Genomic DNA, 21,370 nt, shown 5'->3' with positions numbered 1-21,370 from the left:
TAGCTTGGTTTACGCGGGAAACCAATAAAACTTCAAGACAAGAAGCTTGCACCACTTACATAGGCCGCAGGCGTCCTTCCATTCTCCCAAAGGAGAGGAGACTTTGAGGCCTCCCCGGTCGGATTTTAGAAGCCCAGGCATAATTAGTAAGCATGGCGGGCTCCGCGCTCCAGACGGAGACTCAGCCAGAGTTTGAGAGAGAGAGAGAGATGGGGAGACCAGTATTTCGAGGAACTGATCCCAATTCTTTATTTTCCATGGTCTACTTTTATACACTGAGATGTTATGCAAAAGTCACGTGGGGTCAGCAGTCCTAACTTTTATCAAAGTCAGGTGCTTCATACAAATGTATACAGAGGTCTTAGGGGTGTTACATCATCTTCTGGCCAGGGGGGCCTTCTGACAATTTATGACCCTCTCCTTGTCACAGTGGTCAGTCAACCAGAACACTTATTTCTCCAGGGGTGATTTTTTTTGAAACAGACGCCACCTTCCGAAGGTACCAGATACAGTTACATTCCTATAGGGTGAGGGTGTAGTGGGTTTTAATTAAGGAAGGAATTTACTTAGCCTAAGGTCTAATGTGATTAATATAAAAAGTTAATACTTATTTCTTCTATATATTCATTAATGTGTGTAAGGGCAGGGGATGTGGTGACTTAGCAGTAAGCATTGGCTCAACAAATGAAAAACCCTTCACCAATACAATTTCTAATCAGCCCATTATACTTATACTAATAATTTTCTAACTTCTCTAAAGAACCTGTTTTTAGAAGGTTTAAAGCATCTCGTGCCTCTCATGGTTGGGAGGCTGTGAGCAATCACATGTGGCTGGACAAGCCTGTCAGGCAGGCTAGAGAACCTTCAGAGGAGTTTGTAGGTTGAAACACTCCTATCACGCCCAGGAATTATTACTAACTGGAGCTCTAGGTTAACTCCTTCTCCGAAAGAGGTGGTGGGGGACAGCCCCCCGTAAAGTCAGAGGTGTAGGTGAGAGCACAAAGTAGTAAAGTAGGCAGGCTCTGGTTATGGGGGTAGATGCTCGAGGATTTCCAGGGGGACTCCTGAGGCTCAATCCCGCCTTTGCGTATGTCGAGCCTCCTTCCTCATGACCTTTGCCACGGGCAGAGTGCCTCACGCTGGCCCCCAACAGCCCTTTTGATCACCAAGAGCACAGAAAGAGTCTCAGCCCATAAACAGGAGTCTCAGTCCCTGTTCCCCCAAAACACTTAAGATGAAAAGTTACAGAATAAAAAGCAGCACTGATGTTTCTATTCCCCTCTGTTACTGTCTCACGGAGTATTTGTCACAACCATCTTTGATTGTTGACTAGGGCCACAGGTGGTTGACCCTAGCTAGTATATCCCGGGGCTTCCCTGGTGACTATATTAGGAATGTAATCAGAGTTGTTATTGTCTTTAAACACACTTGAGCAATGAGAGATTATATGAACCATAAGCATCCGTGTAATACCAAGCAGCAAGTTGTGGGCATTCTTTGGGTTTATGCTCTTAATTTTCTTGCCACTAATGGGCTCCTTGAACTTCGTGGGTCTTTCATTTCCCAGTGGAAAGCAAATCTTGCAAGGCTTGAGTTTAATTTGCTGCTACTGCTGCCTCCCATAGGCTGGATAGGATGTAAACAAATAAACAAAAAACATATCGGGCTCATTTTTCTTCCCCTCTACTGCTCAATAGACAATTCAATCGAGGGAGATCCAAAGGCAGAAAAAGAAAGGGGAGATTGAGGCAGTATTCTGAGACAAAATGGCCAGGGCCAGCACTGACAAACTTAGGACAAGCAATTTTGAGGCAGAAGCAGTGAAAAACTCCCAGAGAGAAGCCACAGAAAAGAGAGACTAACTGTCAGAGACTGTTGGTTTGATATGCACAAATTTTCTGGAAGGTAATTTGTCCCTAAGAATCAAACTCCTCAAAAAGGTGCTTACACTTTGATCCAATAACTCCAGTTCTAAAACTTCACCTGAGAGATAATCACACATGTGTGCAAAAATTTAGCTACAAAGTTGTTTATCACAGAAGTACTTATAGTGGTGAAAAACGTAAGCAACCAAAATGTCCAACACTGGTGATTAATTATACACACAATAGAAATATAGTTTAATCATTAAATTTGTTGAGATAAAATGGGAAAGGTATTTACAACAATTAAGCAAAAATAACTCACAAAATTGCATAACAGGGTACTCCCACTTTTGTAAAAAGAGAGAGTGCTACATGGATATACATCAAAATTTAATAGTGATTATCCAAGTGGGGGGATTACCAGTAATTTTTATTTTCTGCTTTGTGCTTAATTGAGTTTTTAATTTTTCTATGCATCAATTTTGCTGGGAGAAATAAAACTATTTTTTATAGGAAAAAAGTAGCCTTTGGAATAAAGCAGAAGAGCATATTGGACTTTTTTAGGATGGAAGGTGCAGAGTGGTCAGTTTACTTCAAATTAGGATGGAATTTCTTATGAGAATGCACTGGATAACGAGGAGGCTTACAAACAGTGGAAGTCACAGGAAACAGGTCCAGGACTATCTTGAGGAGCCCAGGAAGGGGCACAGCCCAGTCTAGCCAAAGCAATTGGAAGGTCCCACGTTGCTGTAGGGGTGAGGTTATTCACCAAAAATAATTCAGTTAATTAAGATGCCTTTACATTCATCATAAATTACTTGGTTAATTAAGATCTTCATTAGAAGAATTACCATGAAAATATTTGACAAGCCTAGATTCATTTCTACCATAAAAATCAGGAGTATTTACAAATTAGTAAAATAAAAGAAGCTTTCAATTACTAAGGTTCTCTTCGTGTGGGTGGCCAGTCGCTCAGTCATGTCTGACTCTTTGGGATCCCATGGACTATAGCCTGCCAGGCTCCTCTGTCCATGGAATTTTCCAGGCAAGAATACTGCAGTGGATTGCCATTTCCTCCTCCAGGGGATCTTCCCAACTCAGGGATTGAACCCACATCTACTGCATTGTAGGTGGATGTTTTTACCCATGAGCCACCAGGAGAAATTCTTAATCAAACAAATAAATAATCAACCTTGGAAATACACTTGTAAACATAATGTAATGCAATGCATGAGTTTGCTGACTCTTCTGCCCCCGTGGATGGTCCATAATGTTATTTAAGATTGAGAGTGATTTGAGTGGCCGAGGTCTACAGTTAGAAAGGAATGCAAAGAAACAGACTCATAAACAGCAGGTCACTTTGGTACAATTCTGAAGTGGTTGGCAGCTGGCTGCTTTGTGCTGTAGGTTGTTTTTGTCTGTCTGTTTGTTTGTGTGTTCACACCAGCTCACCATGACTTTGGCCTGGACTCTGTGCTGCCCCAACTCAAATCCTTCTGACTCAGCTCAGTCCCAGGTTTCTCTGGAAACTCTGGTCATCAGAGTCACTGTGGTTAGAACACTTAGGGTGTGCTGAGAAAAAAGGGCATGGAAATCTAAGACAAGTAAAATGCCTGCTGCTTGCTTTACTATTTTTGTTTTGGTTTTTATATTCTTTAAGCAAAGCCCTTGTACCCTATATAAGTAGATGAAGCTTAAAGAGCCTGTTTAGTAACTCAACCAAAGGTGACTGCTCACATCACTTTTTACATGCAAGGATTTTAAGGTCGGGAGGGAAAGGTACAGAAAGGAAGGAAAGAAAAGAAATGGAGTAGTAATAGAGCCAAATCAATATCAACTCAAAGACTTCCAATGGTGACATAATATTACAATTAAAGTATCTGATTGTCTTTTACCTATAAAAACAAAAATTTCATACAACTCAATCTAATAATTAAAAATAGCCACTGTTACTGCATGCTTACTGTACCCTAGCACTATACACAGTTTATGCACAGTTTGCCCATTACAGCCTTTTATTTTTATTACACTTCATTTGTAGTTCATAAATTTAAAAGTTCTGAACACTCAAAGTGTTTTCTAAGTCTAGAGCAAACTGACTCAGCAGCAACAACTGACATAACCTAATGTGAGGCAGCTTATAGTCTTCAACCCATTTGGTACACATTGCATTACAGAAATATTAATGCATTTCATGAAGGAACAGCTCCCCAGACCCTCTCAGGGTCCTTATACAAATGGTATGTTTACTTTGGGCTCCCCAGGTAGTACAGTGGTAAAGAACCCACCTGCCAATGCAGGAGACGCAGGAGACGCAAGTTGGATCCTGGGTAGAGAAGATCCCCTGGAGGAAGAAATGGCAACCCATTCCAATATTCTTGTCTGGAAAATCCCATGGACAGAGGAGCCTGATGGACCACAGTCCATAGCATCGCAAACAGTCAGACACGACTGAGCGACTGAGCATGCATGCACGTTTATAACTTTTATAGAATATTAAATATACTGAACTCTGAAACTCATCTGGTTCCAAGAATTTTATATTTTTTCTCCCTGTTTTATGGATAAGGAAACTGAGATCTATTTGTCTTCGTGCAGTTATCCTGGTATTTCATTTGAGGTCTTTGAGACTTTGCTTTTTTGTTTATTTTTTTCTCTACCCTATTTCAGTTCATATCAATATATGCACTAATAGGAGTTTAGCAAGTTCTCCTACAGAAAAGTTTTTAAAGACATCTTTTTTCCCCTAAATGGAAAGTGCTGACATTCTCAGAAAATTTTTTGAACCCAGATGAACTTGTTTTTAATTCCCCCACCCTTCATTTTCAGATTACTCAGTGTATTTAATGCTACCCTTCCTCAATTCCACCCAAAGCTCACGTGGCGATGTTAAGGGCATTGGTTAAGGACCCGTCGAGGAGTCTGAGTGGGCCCGAGACGCTGCTGAGCACTCTGACATGTGTGGTTAGAGTGTCTACACGAAGATTACCCACACTGGGCTCCAGTGCTTCAATCGCAACCCCAGAATGAGTTCTTGGTCACTCTGTGGTCTAAACTCTGAAAAAGGCGAGTATTTTATCCTACACTGCATTTCATAAACAATGATTTGATACATTGAAGAAACCATAAATATTATTTATCTTACCATAGGCCTCAGAATGTCCAAATACCACAGCTAATTAGGGCTCAATAATAGAGTCAATAAGCCAAAGCCTGTTTTTCTGGTTGATCATAACAAGCAGAGCAATAGCCATTACTTTCTAATTTGTAACTCCTGTGTTTGATGGTTCTGCGTGGGAAGGACGCAGCATCACTTGTCCTATAGGAGGCCTTGCCACCATCTAAAGTCAGCACTAAGCTACATCTGTTGTCATTTACGACACTTTTTCCATTTGTTGAAGCACATTATTTGTTATAACCATAAGAGTACATTCAAATACAGATGGAGCTTTTGGTAGAAAATAGAAACGTACTTTTTTTCCTTCCAACCAGCAAAAAGAAAAAAAAAAAAAGGATCTGGTTAAAAGAAACTAATGAGAATTTCTTGTTCAATTGTTCTCTGCCCAGCAGCTGAGCCTGTGAAGAACTTAGCTGATATGATGCATATAAAAATAGACACTTTAAAGTACTGGTAATACACACTAGACAGGGATCAAGACCATCCCCATGGAAAAGAAATGCAAAAAAGCAAAATGGCTGTTTGGGGAGGCCTTACAAATAGCTGTGAAAAGAAGAGAAGCAAAAAGCAAAGGAGAAAAGGAAAGATATAAGCATCTGAATGCAGAGTTCCAAAGAATAGCAAGGAGAGATAAGAAAGCCTTCCTCAGTGATCAATGCAAAGAAACAGGGGAAAACAACAGAATGGGAAAGACTAGAGATCTCGTCAAGAAAATTAGAGATACCAAGGGAACATTTCATGCAAAGACGGGATTGATAAAGGACAGAAATGGTATGGACCTAACAGAAACTGAAGATATTAAGAAGAGGTGGCAAGAATACACAGAAGACCTGTACAAAAAAGATCTTCATGACCAAGATAATCATGATGGTGTGATCACTCACCTAGAGCCAGACATCCTGGAATGTGAAGTCAAGTGGGCCTTAGAAAGCATCACTACGAACAAAGCTAGTGGAGGTGATGGAATTCCAGTTGAGCTATTTCAATCCTGAAAGATGATGCTGTGAAAGTGCCAGCAAATTTGGAAAAGGTCAATTTTCATTCCAATCCCAAAGAAAGGCAATGCCAAAGAATGCTCAAACTACTGCACAATTGCACTCATCTCACACGCTAGTAAAGTAATGCTCAAAATTCTCCAAGCCAGGCTTCAGCAATATGTGAACCGTGAACTTCGTGATGTTCAAGCTGGTTTTAGAAAAGGCAGAGGAACCAGAGATCAAATTGCCAACATCTGCTGGATCATCGAAAAAGCGAGAGAGTTCCAAAAAAACATCTATTTCTGCTTTATTGACTATGCCAAAGCCTTTGACTGTGTGGATCACAATAAACTGTGGAAAATTCTGAAAGAGATGGGAATACCAGACCACCTGATCTGCCGCTTGAGAAACCTATATGCAGGTCAGGAAGCAACAGTTAGAACTGGACATGGAACAACAGACTGGTTCCAAATAGGAAAAGGAGTACGTCAAGGCTGTATATTGTCACCCTGCTTATTTAACTTATATGCAGAGTACATCATGAGAAACACTGGGCTGGAAGAAGCACAAGCTGGAATCAAGATTGCCGGGAGAAATACCAAAAACCTCAGATATGCAGATGACACCACCCTTAAGGCAGAAAGTGAAGAGGAACTAAAAAGCCTCTTGATGAAAATGAAAGAGGAGGGTGAAAAAGTTGGCTTAAAGCTCAACATTCAGAAAACGAAGATCATGGCATCTGGTCCCATCACTTCATGGGAAATAGATGGGGAAACAGTGGAAACAGTTTCAGACTTTATTTTTCTGGGCTCCAAAATCACTGCAGATGGTGACTGCAGCCATGAAGTTAAGAGATGCTTACTCCTTGGAAGGAAAGTTATGACCAACCTAGATAGCATATTCAAAAGCAGGGACATTACTTTGCCAACAAAGGTCCGTCTACTCAAGGATATGGTTTTTCCAGTAATCATGTATGGATGTGAAAGTTGGACAGTGAAGAAAGCTGAGTGCTGAAGAATCGATGCTTTTGAACTGTGGTGTTGGAGAAGACTCTTGAGAGTCCCTTGGACTGCAAGGAGATCCAACCAGTCCATTCTAAAGGAGATCAGTCCTGGGTGTTCTTTGGAAGGAATGATGCTAAAGCTGAAACTCCAGTACTTTGGCCACCTCATGCAAAGAGTTGACTCATTGGAAAAGACTCTGATGCTGGGAGGGATTACAGGCAGGAGGAGAAGGGGACAACAGAGGATGAGATGGCTGGATAGCATCACCAACTCGATGGATATGAGTTTGAGTGAACTCCGGGAGTTGGTGATGGACAGGGAGGCCTGGCATGCTGCAATTCATGGCATCGCAAAGAGTCGGACACAACTGAGTGACTGAACTGAACTGAATACACACTAGTATATTTCACCATTTCAGAGTAGCCCACTTGAAATCTTTTACTCAAAGCCCACTAAACCAAGGTTTCACAACCTCAGCACCATAAATTTTGGAGGGTAGATAATTCTTTGTTATGGGGGATGTCCTTGTGCATTGTAAGATGTTAGCAACATTCCTGGCTGATACCCATTAAATGCAGTAGCATCTCCTTTCCAGTCACAATAACCAAAAATGTCTCCAGATCCTGGGGAGGCAAAGTCATCCCCAGCTGAGAACCTTGACACTCTTCCATTCCTTGCATGTGACACATCTATTATTTCCGAGGAGGTGAGTTTCTAACATTCAAAACCTTGCTCTAAAACAATTACATACAGATGTGTACACCCGTATTTTTTAATAAATAGGGCATTTGTTTTAAACTATAATATGTTATTTACACCATTCTAGTCTTACATTTTTTACTTAATTACATAGCTTGGAGATCATTGCATAAAGGGCCACCTAATAATTTTTAATATTAGTTACAAATGATGATGTTATATTGTTAATTAATTACAAAGCTACATTATAATATTAGCTGTTTAGTATTTCCTTGAATGGATGTGCCATAATTTCTTCAAAATCCCCTAGCAAACAACATTTAGTTTTTTTCCAATCTTCTGCTACTGAAACAGTGCTTCTTAAACTTGTGTAAATCACCAGACCATCCAGGCATTCTCCTGCCTTGAGGCCTTGACTCTGGCTGTTCCCATCTTCCTAAAATGCCCTTCCCTGAGATATACACATGGCTAACTCCCTCATCTCCTGAATTCATGAGGGTTGGCTAGACTGCAATTACAAACAAACCTCAAAATCTCAGTGGTTTAAACACATAAAATTTCTATGTAGACTGTTCATAAAGATGGCATTCTTTCAAGTGGTAGCCAAAGAGTTGGGGCTGCTTCATCTTAGGGTTCTGCTATCGTCATTTGAGGCTTCTGCAGTTGCCACAGCAGGGAATAAAAGGGGTGTCATTTACCAACTCTCAAGTATTTCTGCCCAAATCATCCCCAATCATCATCAACAGTCCATTGATCAAAATTAGTCCCAGGGCACTGCCTAATTGCAGGGGGCTGGGAAACATAGATAAGCACAATATTCTGTAGTCACTAAATATCTCTGCTGGATCTCCTTCAAGTTGTTGATCACAAGTCTCCTCAATGAAGCCAGCCCAAACCATACATTTGAAATTGCAACCCAAGAGTGGCCAATAATGCAGAATAGGAAGACCCAGAGGTTACCTCCTCCCGTGGGCACACCAAAATTACAACCGTTTACAGAGAAACTATTAATGGAAAAAAACCACAAGACTAGCAGCAAAGGACCAACCCTATCAACCAGTTGCAGGCAGCCTCCATACAAGGCAGGGCCTGGCAACCAACCAAGTGGAGCATCATCCACACCTGCCAGACTGCCCACAGTAGGCAGCCTGCTACAACAGAAGGACCCATGCAGCCCACATGGAGTGCACCCCTATCATATACAGCTCTGGTGATGAGAGAGGGGTCCACCGCTGGGACACAGAAGACATCTCCTACAAAAGGCCACTTCTCCAAGGAAACACAGAAGACATCTACAAAAGGCCACTTCTCTCAGGAAACATAACTAACTTCCCAAATACACAGAAATAGAAATAGCAAATTAGGCCAAATGAGAGGACAAAGGAATATGTTCCAAACAGAAGAACTAAAAGAAGAGGAGACAGGCAATTTATCTGAGTTCTAGATAATGAATGTAAATATGTTTAAAGAACCGAGGAGAGGAATGAATGAACAGAGTAGGAAGTCAGAATTTTTTAACAAGCAAAAAATATAAAGAACAAAACAGAAGTGAAGAATACAATAACTGAAATAAAAAATAAACTAGAAGGGATCAACAGTAGATTACGTGATAAAGAGAAACAAATCAGCAAGCTGGAAGACTGAGTAGTGGAAATCACTGAAGCTGAAAATAAAAAAGAATAAAAAGAAATGAGAACCATTTAAGAACCTCTGAGACAACATAAAGCATAATAACATTCTCATTTTAGGAGGTCCCAGAAGGAGAAGAGAGAGAGAGAAAGAGGGAGAGAACATATTGGAGACCATAATAGCTGAAAACTTCTTTAACCTTGAAAAGGAAACAGATATCAACAAGTTACATACAAGGGAACTCCTATAAGGATATCAGCTGATTTTTCAGCAGACACTCTGAAGGCCAGAAGGAAATGGCACAATACATTTAAAGTGATGAAAGGGAAGAGTGGGATTAACATATACACACTACTATAGTAAAATAGATAAGTAATAAGAACCTACTGTATAGCATAGGGAACTCAATACTCTGTAACAACCTATAAGGAAATAGAATCTAAAAAAGAACGGATATATGTGTATGTATAACTGATTCACTGGGCTGTACAACAGAAATTAACACAACATTGTAAATCAACTATACTCCAAAAAAATTAATTTAAAATAAATAAAGTAATGAAAAAGAAAAACCTACAACCAAGAATACTCTTCCCAGCAAGGCTTTCACTCAGATTTAATGGAGAGAACAAAAGTTTTACAGACAAGTAAAAGCGGAAAGAGTTCAGCACCACCAAACCAGTTTTACAAGAAATGTTAAAGGGACTTGTCTAAGTGAAAAAGAAAAGGACACAACTAGAAACATGAATATTATAAAAGTAAAAATTTCACTGGTAAAGACAAACACACAGTAAAGGTAGTGAAACAACCACGTATAAAGCTAGTAGGAAGGTTGAAAGGCAAAAGGAACAAAATCATCTATATCCACATTAGACAGTTGAGACATAAAACAAAAAGATGTAAAATATGATGTCAAGAACGGTAAAAATGCGAGGAGGGGAGTAAAAAGTCAGAGTCGTTAAAATGCATTTGGACTTAAGAGATCAGCAACTTAAAATAATCACATATATATAGATTGCTATATATAAACCCCATGGTAACCACAGACCAAAAACCTATAATAAATACACACACAAAAAAAGAGAAATGAATCCAAACATAGCACTAAAGATAGTCATCAAATCACAAGGGAAGACACTGAAAGAAGAAGGAACAAAAAAGAACTACACAAAAGAACCCAAAAACAACTTAAAAAATGGTAACAGTACACATCTATCAATAATCAATGTAAATGGACTAAATGCTCCAGTCAAAAGACACAGAGCAGCTGAATGGATACAAAAGACTTACACATATGCTGCCTATATATATATATATATACACACACATATAAATATATATACACACATATGTATAAAGAATGAAATTTATACTCAGCAATAGGAAAAAATGAAATCTTGCCATTTGTTGGACTAGAGGATATTATGGACTAGAGGGTATTATGTTAAGTGAAATAAGTCAGACAGAGAAAGACAAATATTGTATGATTTTACTTATATGTGGAATCTAAGAATATAAAACAAATGAACAAACTTAATGGAACAGAAACAGACTCAAGAGAAAAAAATGAGGTGGCTGTCAGAGGGGAGGAGGTCAGGAGAAGGAAAGGATTAGGCGAAAGAGACAAAGAGGCACAGACTTCCAGTTGCAAAATAAATGAGTCATGGGTATGAAATGTACAGTGTGAGGAAAAAGTCAACAACTATATAATAGCTTTGTGTGGTAACATATTGCAATTAGACTTGCAGTGAGCAATTTGAAATATATAGAAATATCAAATTACTATGTTGTATAACAGGAACTAACACAGTGTCATAGGACAATTATACTTCAAAAACAAACTCGTATAAAAAGACATTAGATATGTGGCTATCAGTTTGCTATGATCCACAGAGTCAAAGGCTTTAGGGTCATCACTGAAGCTAAGACAGGTGTTTGGAGGTGTTGGTGGGAGGGAAAACTGGATGAAGGCAATCAAAAGGCACAAAATTCCAATTATAAGATAAATAAGTGCTAGGCATGTAATGTACAACATGAGAAATATAATTAACACTGCTATTTGATATATATATGGATATATATACATGCTCGATGATATATGGATGATATATCAGTTCAGTCACTCAATCGTGTCCGACTCCTTGTGACCCCAAGGACGGCAGCACACCAGGTCTCCCTGTCCACCTCCAACTCCCGAAGTTTACTCAAACTCATGTCCATTGAGTTGGTGATGCCATCCAACCATTTCATCCTCTGTCAGCCTCTTTTCCTCCTGGCCTTCAATCTTTCCCAGCATCAGGCTCTTTTCCAATAAGTCAGTTCTTCACATCAGATGGCCAAAGTATTAAGAGCTTCAGCTCTAGCATCAGTCCTTCCAATGAATATTCAGGACTGATTTCCTCTAGGATTGACTGGTTGGATCTCCTCACTGTCCAAGGGACTCTCAAGAGTCTTCTCCAATACCACTGTTCAAAAGCATCAATTCTTTGGTGCTCAGCTTTCTTTATAGTCCAACTCTCACATCCATACATGATTACTGGAAAACCATAGCTTTGACTAGATGGACCTTTGTTGGCAAAGTAATGTTTCTGCTTTTTAATATGCTATCTAGGTTGGTCATTACTTTCCTTCCAACAAGCAAGCATCTTTTAATTTCATGGCTGCGGTCACCATCTGCAGTGATTCTGGAGCCCCAAAAGATAGTCTGTCACTGTTTCCCCATCTCTTTGCCAAGAAGTGATGGGACCAAATGCCATAATCTTAGTTTTCTGAATGTTGAATTTTAAGCCAATTTTTTCACTCTCCTCTTTCACTTTCATCAAGAGGCTCTTTAGTTCTTCTTCGCTTTCTGCCATAAGGGTGCTGTCATCTGCATATCTGAGGTTATTTATATTTCTCCGAGAAATCTTGATTACAGCTTGTGCTTCATCCAGCCCAGCATTTCTCATGATGTATTCTGCATATAAGTTAAATAAGCAGGATGACAATATACAGCTTTGACATACCCCTTTCCCGATTTGGAACCAGTCTGTTGTTCCATGTCCAGTTCTAACTGTTGCTTCCTGACCTGCATGTAGGTTTCCCAAGAGGCAGGTCAGGTGGTCTGGCATTCCCATTTCTTTCAGAATTTTCCACAGTTTGTTGTGGTCCACACAGTCAAAGACTTTGGCATAGTCAATAAAGCGGAAGTAGATGTTTTTCTGGAACACTCTTGCTTTTTCGATGATGCAGCAGATGTTGGCAATTCGATCTCTGTTTCCTTTTCCTTTTCTAAATCCAGTTTGAACATCTGGAAGTTCACAGTTCACATACTGTTGAAGCCTGGCTTGGAGAATTTTGAGCATTACTTTGCTAGCGTGTGAGATGAGTACAATTATGCAGTAGTTTGAACATTCTTTGGCATGGCCTTTCTTTGGGATTGGAATGAAAACTGACCTTTTCCTGTCTGTGGCCACTGCTAAGTTTTCCAAATTTGCTGGCATATTAAGTGCAGCACTTTCACAGAATCATCTTTTAGGATTTGAAAAAGCTCAACTGAAATTCCATCACCTCCACTAGCTTTGTTCATAGTGATGCTTCCTAAGGCCCACTTGACTTCACATTCCAGGATGTCTGGCTCTAGGTGAGTGATCATACCATCATGATTATCTGGGTCATGAAGATCTTTTTTGTACAGGTCTTCTGTGTATTCTTGCCACCTCTTCTTAATATCTTCTGCTTCTGTTAGGTCCATAGCATTTCTGTCCTTTATTGTGCCCATCTTTGAATGAAATGTTCCCTTGGTATCTCTAATTTTCTTGAAGAAATCTCTAGGCTTTCCCATTCTACTGTTTTCCTCTGTTTCTTTGCATTGATCACTGAGGAAGACTTTCTTATCTCTCCTTGCTATACTTATATGCTGATATATATATATATATATATATATATATATACACACACACTCTATGATATACACAATGGAAACAGTGACAGACTATTTTCTTGGGCTCCAAAATCACTGCAGCTGGTGACTTCAGCCATGAAATTAAAAGAAACTTGCTCCTTGAAAGAAAAGCTATGACGAACCTAGACAGCATATTAAGAAGCAGAGACATTACTTTGCCAACAAAGATCCATCTAGTCAAAGCTATGGTTTTTCCAGTGGTCATGTACAGATGTGAGAGTTGGACCATAAAGAAGGCTGAGCACTGAAGAATTGATGCTTTTGAACTATGGTGTTGGAGAAGACTCTTGAGAGTCCCTTGGACCTCAAGGAGATCAAACCAGTCAATCCTACAGGGAATCAATCCTTAATATTCATTGGAAGGACTGATGCTGAAGCTGAAGCTCCAATACTTTGGCCACCTAATGTGAAGAGCTGACTCATTAGAAAAGACCCTGATGCTGGGAAAGTTTGAAGACGGGAGGAGAAGGGGACTACAGAGGATGAAATGGTTGGATGGCATCACCAACTCAATGGTCCTGAGTTTGAGCAAGGTCCAGGAGATGGTGAAGGACAGGAAAGCCTTGTGTGCTGCAGTCCATGGGCTCGAAGAGAATCAGACACAACTGAGTGACTGAACAACAACAATGATATATATGAAAGCTGTTAAGGGAGTAAATCCTAAGGGTTTTCATCACAAAGAAAAAAAGTTTCTTGCTATTTCTTTTGTATCTATATGAGATGATGTGTGTTCCCTAAACTTACTGTGATAATCACTTCATGATGCATGTAGGTTAAATCAGGTACACCTAAAACTTACACAATGCTAAATGGCAGTTATACCTCAACAAAACTGGAAGAAAAAAAATAAATTGCAACCCATACCCACCTCCAGCACACGAAATCTCCTTTACCTTGCTCTTTGTCCAAAACACCTATCATTTTCTATGTATTTTATCATGTATTTATTTTGTCTACTATAGATTGTCTTTCTCCCCTTATTAGAATATAATTTCCACTAGGGCAGGGATCTTTGTTTTATGCATAGTGTATCCCAAGCAGCCAGAACAGACACTAGCACATAAATTACTTATTAAGTGAATTAACAAATGTCACACATATATATCTATTGAAAAGTTTCCTAAAGTTAGAATTGCTGAGTCAAAGAGCATTGGCATTAAAATTTTCCACAGATATTGTTAAGTTGTTCTTCAGGTGGCTTTATTAACTTACATCCCCATCAACAATGTACAAAGCTATCTGTTTCCTCAAACACCAAATATGTTGTCAAGACTTTTTGTTCTTGGCAAATTGGGTACATGAAAAAATGATACTATCATAATTTTATTTTTTATATTTCATAGTATCAGTAAAGTTAAGTGTATCTTCATGTTACAGAGCCATTTGTTCTTATTTTTCTGTGAACTACCTATTCGTGTTCTTTGCCAATTCCTTGGGGCTGCTAACCCTTTAATTATTGATATATACATTATATATTTACATATACTATATGTCTATATAAAATAATACAAGCACCCTGGAAATGTTTGTCAGTTTCTTATAAAAGTAAACATGTTTTGCCATATAATCCAGCAATTGCGCTCCTGGACAGACAGGCTTATGTTCGCATAAAATCCGCACATTAATTGTTTGTAACAGCTTTATTTGTAATCACCAAAAATGAAAACAACCTAGATGTCTTTCAATGGGTGAATGATTTTCACCCTAAAAACTATGGCACATCTATACCATGGACTACTACTCAGGAATGAAAAGGAACACACTGTTGCTACATGCAACAGCCTGAATGAACAAATCTCGGGAGAACCGAGTGAGTAAAAGAAGCCAAACCCAAAAGGTGACAGTATGATTCCATGTAAGGGACATTCATTAAATGACAACATGATAGAAATGAAGAACAGATTAGTGGTTACCTGGGCTCTGAGTTGGGGAAAGTGGGGCAAGAGGGAGGTAGATGTGAGTATGAAACAATAACATGAGAGTCCCTTGTGGTGCTGAGATTGCTCTATGTCTTGATCCTGGTCATATATACACAAAACACAAAATGCGCGGTAATACTCTATGTTAGTAAACACACACACAATACAAACTCGTAAGATATTTAAAAATAAGACAGAACAAAATTAAAACCCTGGCGATTTTAGACACATAGGTATCTTGTACTACCATGTAAGATCAAAGTAGTAATGCCTCCTCTACGTCTTACATTGCAAATACATTTGCCAGCTTGCTGTTTGTCTTATAACTTTGTGGTGTTTTAATGACAAAAAAGTTATTTTTGTCTGCTTATTTTATTAATCTTTCCTTGAGCAGCTTTAGATGTTTCTGCCAAGCTTAGAAAGGCCTTTCTGTGTTAAATTGTTTTAAAATATTACCATGTTTTCCTGTAGCACTTTTATGACATCAGTTGTCATATATTTAAATCTTGAATGCATCTGATGCACAAAATGAAGCAGGGTTGTGACTGTACGCAGTGTGTGTATACGTATGTGTGTGTGTATGTGTTAACAAATGGCTACTCAATTATCTTATTGTTATTTATACAATAAACAACCATTGCCCATCAGATATAATGTACATCTGTATAATATACTACATTCTTACCACATAAGTATCAAACATTTCCAGACTTACTCTCTGTTCTGTATCACTAATTTATTTATTCATAGAACCAACATCCTAATGTCTAAATTATTATAATTTTATGTAATGCTTTAATGTTTAATAGTTCTCTTCCCTTCTCTTTGTACTTCTTTTTCAGAATTTTCAGAATATTTTAATATGAACTTTAAAATCTAGTCCTTGCCACTAAAAAAAAATTTTTCAAGAAAGGGAGAGGACAATCAGCAGCATCAATTTATACTATTTTCATAATTAATAATCCCAGGATTTACTGAGATCATGTTAAATTTAGAGAATACCTGCTCTACTATCTACCAGCTTAGGCAAATTACTTACTCTGCTGGGTAGTCTCAGTTTCTTTATCAGTAAAAATGAAGACAATGATAGTGACCATCACAGGGCTTTGGGATAATACATTACAGAGCACTAAGCACTGTGTCTGGCATAAAAGTGTTCAGTGGGTGTTTGTGGTTATTAGTCCTCCTTGTTCCCAGGGGCTTTTGTAAATCTCTTCACCTGAAAACCTTCCCACACAAATTGTTGCTTGCCTATTTGGCTGTGAACACACAAGGACAGGAACCACGTTTCATTCCCCTTTCACACTGTTTAGAATGTAGTCCCTGCTGTGTTCCCTCATGGACTCTCACTCTCCATCACGGCTCTTTTCAATCTCTGCTCCTTCCCAGTGGCTTCATATCTATCCTGATGTTCCATGTTGCCCTCTCACTGTTCAGACCCCCTCTCTTGCCTGCATCTGACCTGCTTAAATTGGTCTTTGAAGCTCACAGCTTCAAAAACCCTTCCATCCCCTCATCCTACTCCCTCCTTCTCTGCCCAATCAAGTCTGTTCCCTGAGTTGAGGATCCCAGTTGACTTTCCTGGCTACATAGTCACAAATGATGTGATGGTGCTTAGGTACAATGCTGTAATCCACAAGCAGCTTAAATCAAATGTATTTCTGATTGATAAAATGTACCTACCAATTTTCTGAAGTCATCTTATTTTTTCTATTAGAATATAATTGCTTCACAATATTGTATTAGTTTCTACTACACAATGAAACAGAGAAGGGAATGGCACCCCACTCCAGTACTCTTGCCTGGAAAATCCCATGGGCGGAGGAGCTGGTAGTCTGCAATCCATGAGGTCACTAAGAGTCGGACACGACTGAACGACTTCACTTTCACTTTTCACTTTCATGCATTGGAGAAGGAAATGGCAACCCAATCCATTGTTCTTGCCTGGAGAATCCCAGGGACGGGGGAGCCTGGTAGGCTGCCGTCTATGGGGTCGCACAGAGTCGGACACAACTGAAGTGACTTAGCAGCAGCACACAATGAAATCAATCAGTGATATGTATACATTTAGCTAAAACTCTTGTAGCTAAAATTCTTGAGCTCCAACTGACCTGCCACCCAACCCACCTACTAATTCCTTTTTACTCCTCATCCTCTTTAAGTACTTTTTCTGGAAGTTGAAATGCATTCCGTCATATATCTTTCTCTTCCTCTTTTCAAAGAGATCGTTACCACTTGCCTGAAGGGTTTTTGATGAGCACTCCAATTAAAACTATATAAGGGAAACTCTTCAACTCTTAGGGAGCTGTATGCTTAAAGTCCAGTTCTAACAAAAAGATAAGCTTGGGTTTTGCAGGTTAAGACACTTACCTGGGTTCCTGATATCCAGATATAGCTTCTAAAGTGGGACAGCATTCAGAGGCTTCCGGAATTGTTAATATTTTTCCGGATCCAAGCCAGAGTCCAAAGTTGAGATGCCCACCTCTGTCCTCAAATACTGCAGCCCCCACAGTAATTCCTGCTGACAGAGCTACTCCTGTGGGGGACCCAGCTCTATTCTGCAAGCCATCTTCACAAATTTTATTTTCCAACTCCCTTGTTGTGTCATAAGAGAGGAATTTCAGGGAGGGGAGTGACAGCAGTGTCAGTGTCTTAAGCTCACACCTTACCTCACTTCCTGGTCACATCTGAATAACTCACTGCAGGAAAGAAATGCCTTGGCTCTCAGGAGTATGATATGGAGTTCCTTACTCTCCATCCCCCAGTTCTCCTTCTCATGGGTGAGCCTCTCTCCAACATCATGTCCTCTACGCTCCTCACCTCACACCTCAGTTCCTAGAACAGCCTCCTCACTGCCTTTCCGCCATCCTTCCCATGTGACTCCATCCCACACACAGCTGTCAGAATCATCTTCCAAGAAACCCAATTACATCATAAAATGAACTGAATTACTCCTGCTCCTCTCTCCCTCCCAACACTCCAGGCTCAGTCTGAGTTCCATCTCCTCCCTGAAATGGTGGCCTCATCCCTTGCTCTTCAAAGCTCCCATAACCAGGACTGATATTCCTGGTCACAGGCTGTTCACTCCTAGAGTATGCTCTGATTGGGTCCCATCCCTTCTCAGCCCTTCTGATACCTGTGCAGTAGCATTCGTGTCTATAGCATTTATTGCTTCTATCATTCAGCTGGGTACTTTATCATAAACTGTATACTGTTCTTATTTAACTATTCACAATGAGCATACATTTTGACTGTTTTACTAGATTATGTACTCCCTGAGGGGAATCACTCTAGCTCAATCACCATGAACTAGCCCAGAGGCACATGCAAAAGTGGCCCTTAGAGAACACTTGCTGAAGGAGTCAGTGGATGAGGTAAATAATTAACAGTAAAAACACTGCCCCTATCCATCATCATGTCGCCTAGCAGTTTTAGATCCCCTTGCCCTGCCGAAGGGGCTTCCTAGGTGGCTCAGATGGTAAAGTATCTGCCTGCAATGGGGTAGACTTGGGTTCAATCCATAGGTCAGTAAGATCCCCTGGAGAAGGGAATGGCAACCCACTCCAGTATTCTTGCCTGGAGAATCCCATGACAGAGGAGCCTGGCGGGCTACAGTCCATGGGGTCGAAAAGAGTCGGACACGATTGAGCAGCCTAGGGCTACCCAGCCTGCCAAGTCACTTCACCTCTGTTCCTATATAAAGTTTATAATCTTAACTGCTCTTAAGTGTACAGTGCAGTAGTATTAAGAGTATTTACATTGTGGTGCAACCAGCCATGCACAGAACTCATTTCATCTTCACCACCTGAAACTCTGTACCCACAACTCCCCTTTCTCTCTTCCCTCCATCCCCTGGCAACTACCATTCTACCTTCAGTCCCTGTGGATTTGACCACTCTAGACACCTCATATAAGGGGAATGATGAGTTTGAGTGAACTCTAGGAGTTGGTGATAGACAGGGAGCCCTGGTGTGCTGCAATTCATGAGGTCACAAAGAGTCGGACACAACTGAGTGACTGAACTGAACTGACTAGTGTATGTCTTTCTGTGACTGGTCTATTTCACTTAGCATAATATCTTCAAGGTACATCCATGTTGTAGCTTGTGTCAGAATTTCCTTCCTTTTTTAAGCTAAATAGTATTCCATTGAATACATAGACTACATTTTGTTTATCCAGTCGTGCATCAATGGACAACGCATGAGGTGCTTCTACCTTTGGGCTATTGTGACTAATGCTGCTATGAACACGGCTGCACAAATATCATTTTGAGATCCTTCTTTCAATTCTTTTGGGTACGTACCCAGAAGCAGAATTGCTGAATCATATGCTAATTGAAAAGATATATATTTCCAGGTAATATATAAAAGGAAAACTGACACATGGGGAGTTTTTGGGGTGGTTAACACCAATGCTATGGTTATATGGTTATGGTTATATATGGTTAACACCAGGCTTTGGTCATTTAGGGCTTCCCTTGTGGCTCAGCTGGTAAAGAATCCACCTGCAATGCGGGAGACCTGGGTTCGATCCCTGGGTTGGGAAGATCCCCTGGAGAAAGGAAAGGCTACCCACTCCAGTATTCTGGCCTAGAGAATTCCATGGACAGTATAGTCCATGGGTGGCAAAGAGTCGGACACGACTGAGCAACTTCCACAATTCAATATATATCTTTTCCGTTTTTTTGCTTGTTTATCCATCTTCTCTACCAGAAATGTGAGCTCCAAGTGAGCAAGATCCTTATCTGTTTACTCGAAGGCCCAGAACTAACACAATAAAGGCTTCAATAAATATTTTTGAGTGAACAAATTCTTAGTTACTGTTATTGATAGTTACTAATCACCTTCTATAAGCACTGCACTCACTACTGCCCATCCTGATATAAATATGACATACTTTCTTCTCTCACAGTTTAAGTGGGAGATGGTTTATAAGCAAATCATTAAATACGGTGTGAGTTGCAGAATAAATAAGTATGTAAAAATAATACATAGAAAGAAGTTATTCTAAGGTTTTGAAGGTTAACTGGAATTTCCCTAGAAGAAAAAGAAGGAAATGACATTGTATGTTTAGAGGATAGCAGGCTAATGCCACCAAGGCAGGACACATAAGGATGTACTGTGGAAACGACAATTAATTTTGTGAAGCTAGATGTAAATTAAAGGGAGAGGATGGCAGGAGAGGAGACTAGCGCAGGGACAGATCATAGAGGCTTATCAAAACATCTGGCTTCTATTTGATCCACAGGCAGTCAGAGCTACCAAAAGGCTGTACACAGAAAGGGACATGGGGAGATCATCATTTTAGAGAGTGGACATGGCTCTGGTTAGTAGGAAGCTGGCCAGGAGAATCAGAGCTTCCTGGAGCCCCCAGCATGGGCATGGAACCAAGCAAGCTGCATTCACATTTACAAAGGCTTTAATGGGCTGCTAGACTGGCACTGGATCCAAATTTGCACTAATTCACACATTCAGAGTCTGAATCTCTGTTCTAGCACTTTAAAAGGAATTTCGTCAGGGTTCTAGTCATTCGGGTTTTAGAACAGCTACTTGGGTTAGGACAGTTATATTTGACGCAGAATAATTAGCCATTGGATTCTTGGTTTTCACATTCTACATCCCAAATTCCTTTTTATCTATGTCATTAGGCTACCCTATACTTTTGTTGGCCGACTCGTAATAAAGAGGGTGTCTATTAAGCTGGGGCTAGTTCATGTGATTCGAATGAGTATATTCTGTGTGGTTGGAGGAGAATTGGCCACTTGAGCCCAGATCGCAGACTGCCTTCTCTTGGGTCCAGACTGCATGTGTGTGTCTGTGCGTTCTGTCACTCAAGCACGTCCAAATCTGTGCGACCCCAGGGACTGCAGCACGCCAGACTCCCCTGTCCTTCACTGTCCCTCGTGTCCAGAATGCACAGGGGGAAAACAAAGTCACTTTAAATAGTTTGAGGATTTACATGATGACACCCTGAAACCAGCTTAAAATTTGCCTCCTCTAGTAACTCAGTCTCCACGGGGCCTCTGTCCTTCCGACACGTCATCCTTACTCTACATAGATCCACCATCAGGTCCCATGTTGCCTAAGAACACAACGTATTTTACACTGTAGCAGTTTCTTAGGGCAGCTGGAACAAAGTGCCACAAACCAAGTTACT

At 40.1% G+C, this 21,370-nt stretch overlaps 1 protein-coding gene across 4 annotated transcripts in view; it reads right to left on the bottom strand.

Annotated features, from left to right (window-relative positions):
• Nucleotides 1-20,745, bottom strand: part of LOC147361480 (uncharacterized) — a 327,323-nt gene extending 306,578 nt beyond the window's left edge. For all 4 annotated transcript variants that reach the window (XR_015137982.1, XR_015137983.1, XM_086329148.1 and 1 more), the window contains exon 1: nt 17,585-20,745. Coding sequence is in view for 2 of the 4 variants with exons in the window: in XM_086329148.1 (XP_086185274.1) it covers nt 17,585-17,629 (45 nt within the window). In the remaining 2 variants the exon portion in view is untranslated. The remainder of the gene's footprint in view (nt 1-17,584) is intronic.
• Between the last annotated feature and the right edge of the window lie 625 nt (nt 20,746-21,370).

The sequence above is a fragment of the Bos grunniens genome, chromosome 12 (assembly GCF_055505025.1).
Source record: "Bos grunniens cultivar Pamir isolate PY7600 chromosome 12, Bosgru_T2T1.0, whole genome shotgun sequence".
NCBI classification, from domain to species: Eukaryota; Metazoa; Chordata; class Mammalia; order Artiodactyla; family Bovidae; genus Bos; species Bos grunniens.
Note: the sequence above shows the minus strand (reverse complement) of the source record. Positions and strands in the feature narration are given on the sequence as shown.